Source organism: Diabrotica virgifera, chromosome 4 (assembly GCF_917563875.1).
Source record: "Diabrotica virgifera virgifera chromosome 4, PGI_DIABVI_V3a".
NCBI lineage: Eukaryota > Metazoa > Arthropoda > Insecta > Coleoptera > Chrysomelidae > Diabrotica > Diabrotica virgifera.
The window spans coordinates 226,629,430-226,640,809 of record NC_065446.1 but is presented as its reverse complement, the minus strand read 5'-3'; the positions used below and the strand labels follow the sequence as shown (position 1 = coordinate 226,640,809).

Here is an 11,380-nt window from a genome sequence, read left to right as displayed (position 1 = left end):
AGCCACTTAAACCGTTTCCCAGATAATCTTGGTGACCTTGGTAAGGAACAAGGGGAACACTTTCACCAAGATATCAAAACGATGGAAGAGAGGTATCAGGGGAGATCGGACACTCACATGATGGCGGATTACTGCTGGAGTCTTCAAAGGGACCGTACTTTTAAAGCATTTGCAAAAAAATCATATAAAAGGAAGTTTTTAGGTGACGCCGAATAACAGATTTGTGCTGCGATGCTGGTTTGGTTAGATGAAAAGTTAAGTTTTTTTGGCAGATGTATGTGATGATTTTTATAAGTATATTGTTGTACAATAAATATCTTACTTTTTATTCGTCTTTTGTTTATTTGGTGGGTAGCAGTACTATATTACTACATATATGTAGGTAGTGCTGCGTTAAATTACCCTATAGGCATGTTAGAAATGTGATCTGTTGTATTTTCTGAAAACGATCTGATGGAGCAAATCTGGTGGCATTTTTGAATTCAGCAGACCCAAATTACCTAGAAACAGTAAAAAAATTTCCGGCAGCAAACTGTGTCTTTACCAGTGTTATGTGCAAAAATAAGAGAGCTAAAAGGAACTACAACGTTAACGGGATTTTATTGTCTCATATGGTCAACGGACCTCTAGATTTGAAAAATCCGCGGAGTCCTACCACTTAAATGGGTGCGTTTTTGAGAAAGGGGTAAATTAGTCCCTAGGCACAGGGTGAATTAGGGTGAGCTCTATTCACTTTTGGTACAAACACGTCTACAGGTAAATTGTTCCATGTTAAATTTAATATCGAAATATCAAAAGTCAAAAGTATTTTTTTTACAAAAATGTATTCAAAAGAAAAGCAAAAAGAAACACGAAAGAAAGCAATTTTGTTTTTTGTCCCATAACTTTTTTCCACAGAGATATAGGTATAGGCATTGCTTCAGCTAAAAATAACTTCCATCCTTCCTATTTAAAATGGCGTTAGGTATAAGTCTCTGTGATTTATAGTTTCCGAAATAATATTTTTTAAAATTCGCCGCTCACAGCATTTTTGAGCCATTTTCCCCATTATTTCGCAAACATTGTTCTGTAACTTTTTTCTACGCATTTCTAGGTATATGCGATGGTACATGTATTAGAAATAGAAGACAATTACCTTTAAAATGATAATATATTGCATAAGGTTGTACGACGCAAGTAATGCCTTTTCAAGTTTTTATACTTTTAATGATTTTTGATATTTTTTTATGATTATTTTTTAAATTTCTCATTATTACTTTTTTTCTTGTACATTTAGGTATCTACGTTGTGGAATAAAAAAAAGCTTATTTTCTTTACTTTATAAATGGTTTATTGCAAAATACTCTAGGAATATTTTTAAACAAGGTATCTGTAGGATATCCATGGGTATCCGTAGTTTGAGAAAAATTTTAAAATTTTTTATCTTTTTCAATTAGAAGAATATAATTGCATGTTATAACATAATTTTTAATTCCAAAGGACTGTTCTTAATAACACTTTTCGATATTGTGAGATATAAAGGTACATTACTCCTGAGCGAAATTCATATTTTTTAACATACCTCGTACACTATTGATAAAATTTCATATCTGATGATTACATCTTAGGTTTTAGGCTATACAGAGCATTTTATAAATAATAATTTTTTTCATAAAGTTATTAATAAAAAAGTTTTCCATATGGTTCCAATTTAGTGGGACCTATTGCATGTGTATATGTCAAATTTTGAAAAAGCCTATCTTGTTTAAGAATAGACCTAGACTTTTCACAATACACATTTTTTAAGTAAAGAATATAAGCTTTCTTTTTTATTGCACAATGTATATACCTAAATATACAATAAAAAAAGTTATAGTGAGAAATTTAAAAATAATCGTAAAATATATCAAAAATCATTAAAAGTATAACATTTTGAAAAACCATGTCTTGCTTAAAAATAGACATACAGCCTTCTACAATAGACTATTTTAAAGGTAATTGACTTTTCTTCCTACCAAATGTAACATTGCATATACCTAAAGCTGCGTAAAAAAAGTTACAGAACAATGTTTGCGAAGTAACAAGGAAAATTCCCCAAAATCGCTGTGAGTGGCGAAATTTGATAAATCATATTTTGGAAACTGTAAATTATAGAGTATTCTACTGAACGTCAGTTTAAAGAGTAGGAAGAAGTTTTTTTTCTGTTAAGCAATTCCTATACCTATATCCCCGTGGAAAAAAGATATGGGACAAGAAACACCATTTCTATCTTTCATGTTTTTTATTGCTTTTCTTTTGAATATATTTTTGTAAAAACAATATTTTTCACTTTAAAATATATTTTGATAGTAAATTTAACTTGGAAAAAATTTCCTGTAGACGTGTTTGTACCACACGTACATAGAACCCACCCTAATTCGCCCTGTGCCTAGGGACTAATTCACCCCTTTCTCAAAAACTCACCCCTTTAAATGGTAGCACTCCGCGGTTTCTTCATATATAGTGGTCCATTGACTATATGAAACAATAAAACCGCGTTAACGTTGTAGTTCCTTTCTAAAATACATAATCAATAGCCTATTTATATGTGTCATCTATCATCTATATGTGTCATATATGCGTATTGCAGGTTATTGATTTTATATTGATTTGATTGATTTTTATGGTACATCCAAATTCTAATTATTATTCTACGTGTTTCTGTATTCTTACTATATACGTCATGCTATTTTTAGACCAGGCTGGATCTGTGAAAAAACGTCTATTTTTGGATGTGCGAGGTGGCATTCGGATTGTTGCAGATAATGTTAGGTGACAACTTCAACAATAATAATTAACTGATGCCAGTGGCGGATCCAGAGGGGGGGCGCGGGGGGCGCGCGCCCCCCCCTCAGTTAAAGAAAGTTATAGCCTATACCATATTTTTAAGTTTAAACGAAAAATTTGATTTGGAAAAGTCGTTAACAACACAAGTTTAATAATGTTTTGATAGTATGATGATTTTAAAAACCACCAATGATGTATATTTCTCGCGATAAGAGGTAACGGATAGTCATGTGATGAGCGATGCAGCGGTGTAAACGGGAGTTAACCAGCCGTCTGGACGCTGACGGTGACGGACTGGCGGGTAGAGATGGAAAATACCGCTACTTTCTGGTATTAGGTGACGGCGTTCCGTGACTCAGCTGTAATAGGTGACGGTATTATATTATTTTTGTCACCTATTACCTGACAGCAGGAGACTGCTATCCCCTCCCCAGCCCTTCGGTATTATGGGTCCTGTCTGAGTATTTCAGCATTATTTATACAAATACTAAAATAATAATAAATACATTTGATATTTTATCATTAATAAAAATGTAATTTTCAATCTGCTTTCAATCAGCTTTTAATAGGTAAACTAATTTAATACCTTATTCTAACCATAAATTGTGGCCGGTAAAATTGATATTTTATAATCAATATAGTTTTATTTTTCAGTAAAAAGTATCCTTTTATAGTCTCTATACTCTTAAAAATAGTTAGGTAGTTTTAGCGTGATTGGCCGTAAAGACAGACAGGAAGAAACCACTTCATCTTAATAATAGTATAGATCAATATTACAACTACTATGACAAATACCCATGAATACGGTGACAGAAAAGGGTGACAGCGAGACAGCGTCCTAATACCTCACCGCGATATTCGACGACGGCAGACGGAGACGGTTACAGAAATATTAGGGATATTGCCGTAACGTATTACCTTTGTCACGAATACCTGGTGGTAATAGGGTGACTTATCCTAATACGATATATTATAACGCCCATCTCTACTGGCGGGACGATCGCAGCGCGGCTGCGGTGCTGGTGCCTGCGGGGCGCTTGAGTACTAAGCTGGAAGCAGAGAGTAGCCTAGAAGCTGTCTGCTAGTTTATTAGTAGTTCCTAGTGTTTGTGTCCGGTCCGTCATGAGCACAGTAGCTAATGCGTGATCGCAGCTTGTATCATACCAAAGTGTTTCAGCTAATTGCATAGTTGCGATATTTTTGTCAAGTGTGAGTTGTTTGTGATATTTGGTATACCGTTGGTGTTGGAAAATGGATCGTTTCTTAGTTAAAAAGAGAAGAATAAGTTATCAAGAGGAACAAGATGTTGAGGAACAGTCTGGTTTGTCTCAGTCTCATAACCTAATGCCAGTTGATGAACCTGCAGAGGATCAACAATCGACCTCGACATCGGTTGATAATGTAAATAGTTCTTCTCACGACATTGGTTATTATTTACAAAACATTTCAAGTTCAAATGATCACTCAAAGTATATTATTTTAACTCAACACTGGACACCCGAAAAAAACTACCAATTCCCTACGTCTTCTCACATCAAAAGAGGACGTGAGGAGCTAAGGCGAGTGAATCATGGGCACTTCGAAAAATACCCCTGGTTGGTATTTTCCGAATTCAAACAAGGGCTATTTTGTAAATATTGTGCCGTTTTTTGCCACGGAAAGAAAGCTGGCGGTCAAAATACAGTGCCTTTGAGAAAGTTAGTATCCGAACCATTGAATAAATACGCAAAACTTTCTGGAAAAGATGGCGACCTTGAGTCTCATAACTCTAATGAGTATCACAAGAAAGCTGAACTTGATTCGAAAAACTATATAAAAATCTTCGAAAATCCTGACCTTAGGATCAAAATAGTAAATAGGTTGGATCAAAACAGAAAAGAACAGGTGGCACAAAACCGTTTAAGACTGGTGCCGATAATCAAAACTATATTGTTACATGGCAAGCAAAACATTCCACTGAGGGGACATCGTGATGATGGAAATTTGATGGAAAGTGCAGACAATCCCGTGGAGAATGATGGTAATTTTAGAACACTGTTACGGTTCAAAATTGACAGTAGTGACACTCAACTTGCAGAACACTTGAAATCCAGTGGTGCCAATGCTACGTACATAAGCAAAACTACGGCCAATGATTTGATTAACTGTTGTGGCGAGGAAATTTTAGATGAAATAAAACAAAGAGTTTCAAAGGTAAAGTTTTATTCAATTTTGTTTGACGAAATGACTGATGCATCTCATACTTCCCAGCTAAGCCTCTCTCTGCGTTATGTATATAAAGATGTCATAAGAGAAGATTTTGTTGGCTTTATTGATCTTCATAAAGCCAACTACTCTCATGTTGATGTTGATCTCGAAGTGGAACCTGTTATAACAGGGGAAATCCTAGGTCAGACGGTGGTGAATTTTATGATATTTTTGGGGTTAAACACGAATAATTGTGTTGGAATAAGTTGTGATGGCTGTTCCGTCAACATGTCTGAAATGCGGGGTGCGGTTACAGAGATACAAAAGGTGGCGACCAATAGCATTATGTGTGGGTGTAAAAACCATGCATTGAACTTAAGCATATCCAAATGTAATAAGGTCCAACACGTAAGAAATGCTCTAGGAACCATCAAAGAAGTAACAAGCTTTTTCAACTCATCAGGAAAAAGAAATTCAGTTTTGAAAAAGGTGTTGGGACATCAGATGAGAGGCTATTGTGAGACGCGTTGGGTAGAGCGTCACGAGGCTGTTTTAGAATTCACAGAAGACATGCCTAAAATTGCGGAAGCTCTCAAATGCATATCACAGTGGAGGGACAGCACAACGTCAAGTAAAGCCCGCGCTCTGTTGTGCTCAATTTCAACTTGTGATTTTATCATCACAATGCATTGCCTGAGTGACACAGCAGATGTTACATGTGGTCTTAGTAAATATCTACAAACAGAAGCTATAGATGTATGCTCAGCCAAAAGTAAAATTGACAATATGATGAAAACCATTCAGAATAAAAGAGACAAGACCAACGAATTCTTCCTTTTAATTTTCAGTAGTGCTGAAAAAACCATGGACGCGATGGATGTACAAATGCGTGTCCCCAGAATTGTACAGAAGAAAGTTAATAGGCCCAACTACACACTATTAACAGGTGACAACCAACGATCACAAGTTTCAAAGTATTGGGAAACTGCTGTTTACATACCGATTCTAGACAATCTCATAACTGATTTGACAAGCAGATTTTCAGACGAGTCTTTGGATTGCTACAATCTAAACATTTTAGTTCCATCAACGTTAGATTCCGTGTCAAATGTGAAATCCAGCTTTGAAAGTATTTGTGATAAATACTCTTCTGTATTGTCAATTAAAAAGGAAACAATGCTAATGAAGATTTTGAATGAGATTTGCTCCCTAAAGAACATGGTTAACTACAACGTCTTCAAAGAAATCAGTACCCCTATGACGTGTTTTCAAAATCTTGATGAGCACAACTACCCTATTTTGAAGTCTTTGGTGCAGATCCTGCTTACTTTACCAATATCAATAGGTGAGTAAAACATTGGCATGATAAATAAATTAGAGATATATAGGTTATATTTACCTTAATCGTCGATACAGTTCTTCAGTTTACATTTGTGCTATGTATACATTTCGAAGTATTAATTATTACTTCATCATCACAGGCTTTTGGCTTTTATTACGTCATATGTTTAGTAAAATTTCTAGAGTTAAAATCACAAGGTTAACAATTTTTGTTTACTAAAATTAATCGATGATGACTTATCCCAAAGCAGCAGAGGCGCAACCTATAAAAATTATAAAACTAGCTGACCAATTGTGTCACAAATAATATTTAAACAATTACCATAAAATATTTAAATTTTAGACAAAATAACATTGGAATGGTTATCAATATTCATCCTGTTTGCCCCTTTGGATTTATATGACAAGTAATATGGTAAACTTACCTTTCCGTCAAATCCAAAAATTGTTGCTTTTTGTTGTTACATGTTTCGATGGATGCCGATCATCGTCAGACACAGTATATAACACTCATTAAAGTTAAAATTAAAAACACAAACATTGAAAACATTTAAAAAACGGACGATTAAAATATTTATAATGTAAATGTAGGCCTACAATGATTAACGTACCGTACCGCGGCAAGACTGGCAGACGACTCAAGCGGCAAGACTGGGAGTCGTCTGCCAGTCTTGCCGCGGTACGGTTCGTTAATCATTATTGTAGGCCTACATTATAAATATTTTAATCGTCCGTTTTTTAAATGTTTTCAATGTTTGTGTTTTTAATTTTAACTTTAATGAGTGTTATATACTGTGTCTGACTATGATGGGCATCCACCGAAACATGTAACAACAAAAAGCAACAATTTTTGGATTTGATGGAAAGGTAAGTTTACCATATTACTTGGAATGGTTATACTGTACTTTTAACTGCATTGCAATATCATAACTACAATGTTTCTTAAAAAGGGTTTCTATTTTAGCAACAGCAGAGAGATCATTTTCTACGCTGAGGCGATTGAAAAGCTGGATGAGGACCAGAATGACCGAAGACCGCCTGACCGGACTGGCTCTCATGAATGTTCACAGGGATATAGAAGTGGACATCAATAAAATTATCGATCGGTATTCCAGCAAGAAGAATAGAAAACTGGATTTTGTAATTTAAGGGAAAACAACGTAGTTTTTGTTAAGCCAAAGTATTTTTGTTTTGTTTTATAATTTACTTCTAATGTCAGTAATTAAATCATACTAAACATAATGTTAGTTAATCATTTTGCAACCTTCTTTTATACAGTATATTAATACCTTGTGTCTTATAAAAACGTAATCTTGATATTTGAAAAATATTTTTAAATAATGAAACATAAAAAAAGTGTTTTTTGCTTTAATAGTTCAAATGGAATGACTATAAGCTACTCTTAAAGTATTTAAGTAGGATGAGTTTCCAGTCTAAATGTACCACAGGACTACAGTGTCTACTACCAGTCACTACACGTATCATCCTAAATCATTTCTATCTGCTAGAGTAGAGAGTTGAAAATAGCTGAGTTTATTTGTCAATTTCAAGGTTATTTTTTTGTAAACGCAGTGTGAACAGAGTAAAAAAATGTGTTTTAAAACGTCAATTTTCAAAACTCAAAAAAGGGTATTCCATACCCCCCGAACCCCCCGGTATTGGGCCCATGTTGACAAGGTTACGCCCCCCCCCTCAAGAAATCTCTGGATCCGCCCCTGACTGATGCTCCTTATCAAATATGCCCGGAACATTAATAAAAAAATTAAAATATTTAAAAATTTCGAAAAACATCGAGTTTTTTCTAATTTCTTTGCTTATAACTTTAAATCGATTCATTTTGGAACAAAGTCGTAGGGAAATAAAATAAAGACAATTGAATTTTGTATGATAAACGACTGGTTAAAAATGACTTAAATTATTACGCTTTTGGCAAAATAGCATTAAATACAAAATAAGTGGGCAAAATAAGCCCGTTTTTATTCAAAGTTTTTCAACTACTTTGGTTGCACTTAGAACCTTCGTAATTCGCTTAGAAAATTATTACAATAAACTTAAATCATTCACCAAATTTGATTAAAATCGACCCGATAGATTTTACAGAATAATTTTGCAATCTAAATTTTTTTAAATTTTTTAAAAAAGTTATACACTTTACAGAATTAAAATCTGATTATTTAAGCTTTTTCAGCACAGTTTAGTTATAAACAATTTTTTGGCTTATAAACAAATACAGTTAGGACGTTTTAGTTGACATAAATTCATTTTCTCGAGAATGGGCGTCTCTCGAGATAAATCCCGAAACTGGTCGATTTTTATTTTTAAATTCTAAATTTTTGTTATATATATCATACTAGTGACGTCATCCATCTAGGCGTGATGACGTAATTGATGATTTTTTAAATGAGAATAGGTGCCGTGTGATAGCTCAATCGAAAGGTTATTCAATTTTGTATTTACTAATATAAACATTAACATAATTATTTATGTAGGGTTTGAATTAAACAAATTTTTTGAATTAAAATAATTACAATATTAAATTACGTCATCACACCCAGATGAATGACGTCACTAGTATAATATTTATGCCAAGAAATTATAATTTAAAAATAAAAATCGAACTGTTTCGGAATTTATCTCCCGAGTCGCCCATTCTCAAGAAAATGAATTAATTCCAACTTAAACGTCCTCACTGTATTTGTTTACAAGCCAAAACATTGTTTATAAATTTAAAACAGTGCTGAGGCCCCTTAAATAATCCAATTTTAATTCTGTAAAGTGTATTAGATAGGTAGAGCACCTCTTTATATGTAAAAAAAAATAGCAAACTTCTAAATGGTCTACTTTTTGTTCAGAAAGTTTTTAAAAAATTTGAACTGTTTTAAAAAAATTTAGATTGCAAAATTATTATGCAAAATCTATTAAGTCGATTTAAATAAAATTTGGTGTACGATTTAGGTATGTTGTAAGAAATTTCTAAGTGAATTATAAAGGTTCTAAGTGCAACCAAATTGGTTAAAAACATTGAATAAAAACAGTCTATTTTGCCCCCTTATTTTCCATTTATTGCTATTTTGCAGAAAAAGTAATAATTTGAGGCAGATTAAACCAATCGTATATTATACAAAATTCAATTATCTTTATTTTCTTTTGTTGCGACTTTGTTCCAAAATTAATCGTTTTAAAGTTATATTCAATGAAAGAAGAAAAAAATCAAAATTTTTCGAAATTTTTAAATATTTTAATTTTTTTTATTCATGTTCCGGGCATATTTGAGGAGCATAAGCCAATTATAATTATTGAAGTTGTCCCCTAACTTTATGTGCAAAAATCCGAATGCCACCTCTCACATCCACCTCAAAACAGATCAGCCCTAGTCTATTTGTGTTTGTGTGAATGTTCGTATTGTGCTTGTGTATTGTGTGTTGAATATGGATTGTGTATGATTAAAAGTATGTGCTGCACATTTTCTCATCCACTATTCTTGGTATATTCTTGTTCACTTCTTCTTTTAGTATTGGCAAACAAAGCCTTCGTTATTTAAAAAATTTTTCTTCGTTAGGTAGGATGACGGCTGCTTCTTTGATTTTTCTCTTTTTAGCCCTTGTCCCTTGCCATACTGCTCCCCCATAGGCCGATCACATACCAGCGTATTCCAGTCTAAGCCTCAGGTTTATACATTAGAATTGTAAACTGCTGCTTTATAGTATTTTTGTTTTCCGCCAACTGGGCCTGGATTTGAACTCGCATTCATCACGGTTAATAGTGATGTGCGGACGACCCCCATCCCGCTTGGTTGATCCGATCCGAAGAAAGTACAAAACATATCAGTTTTTTTCAAGTATAAAAAGTAAGTTTCACCTGATAGACCGGGATGTATCGTCGCCCCCTCTAGCGAAATTATTCCGATTCGATTTTTTTGCACAAACTTATTCAAAAAGAGGTTCTTATAACATATTATAGGCTATTGATTAAGTTCAAAATAAAAGAGCTAAAAGGAACTACAACTTTAACGGGATTTTATTGTCTTATATGGTCAATGGACCTCTAAATTTGAAAAAACCGTGGAGTGCTACCATTTGAATGGGTGCGTTTTTGAGAAAGGGGTGAATTAGTCCCTGGGCAGAGGGTGAATTAGGGTGAGTTCTATGTACTTTTGGTACAAACACGTCTACAGGAAAATTTTTCCAGGTTAAATTTACTATCGAAATATCACATTTCAAAATCAAAAATATTTTTCTTTACAAAAATATATTCAAAAGAATAGCACCAAAAAAAAACGAAAGAAAGCAATTTTGTTTTTTGCTCCATAACTTTTTTCCATATGGGTATAGGCATTGCTTCAGAAAAAAAATAACTTTCATCCTTCCTCTTTAAAATGGCTTCGGTAGAAGTCTCTAGGATTTATAGTTTTTGAAATAGGATTTTTCAAAGTTCGCCGCTCACAGCAGTTTTGGAACATTTTCCCCATTATTTCGCAAGCATTGTTCTGTAACTTTTTTCTACGCATTTCTAGGTATACGCAATGTTATTTTTAGTAGAAAGAGAAGTCAATTACCTTTAAAATGGTATATTATATAAGGATGTACGACTATTTTTAAGCAAGTTTTTTCAAGGTCATACTTTGAATGATTTTTGATATTTTTTATGATAATTTTTTAAATTTCTCATTATCACTTTTTTTCTTGTACATTTAGGTATATACATTGTGGAATAAAAGAAAGTTTATCTTCCTTACTTTAAAATGGTGTATTGCAAAAAATGCTAGGACTATTTTTAAACAAGATATCCGTAGGATAGAGAAGGGTATCCCTAATTTGATAAAAATTTTAATTTTTTTATTTTTCTCGATTAGAAGTATATAATTGCATATTATAACATAATTTTTAATTCCAAATAACTTTTCTTAATAACCCTTTTCGATATTGTGAAAAATAAAACTACTCTACTCTTGAACGAAATTCATATTTTTGAACATAATAAAACAGTTTCCATATGGTTCCAACTTTGTCGGACCTATTGCATGTGTATATGTCACATTTTGAAAAAG

The 11,380-nt window shown here is 33.3% G+C and overlaps 1 protein-coding gene across 1 annotated transcript; it reads left to right on the top strand.

Moving 5' to 3' along the window:
• Positions 1-3,952: 3,952 nt before the first annotated feature.
• On the top strand, positions 3,953-7,575 carry LOC126884098 (52 kDa repressor of the inhibitor of the protein kinase-like). Its single transcript, XM_050649883.1, has 2 exons — positions 3,953-6,337; positions 7,298-7,575. The coding sequence occupies exons 1-2, from the start codon at positions 4,057-4,059 to the stop codon at positions 7,480-7,482; spliced, it is 2,466 nt and encodes an 821-aa protein (XP_050505840.1). The 5' UTR covers positions 3,953-4,056; the 3' UTR covers positions 7,483-7,575.
• Positions 7,576-11,380: the final 3,805 nt, after the last annotated feature.

Excerpts from the sequence above, each read along its gene's own strand:
- LOC126884098 (XM_050649883.1), top strand. The coding sequence starts at position 4,057 with ATGGATCGTTTCTTAGTTAAAAAGAGAAGAATAAGTTATCAAGAGGAA. Across the intron at positions 6,338-7,297 it reads TACTTTACCAATATCAATAG|CAACAGCAGAGAGATCATTT; the intron begins GTGAGTAAAACA and ends TTTCTATTTTAG.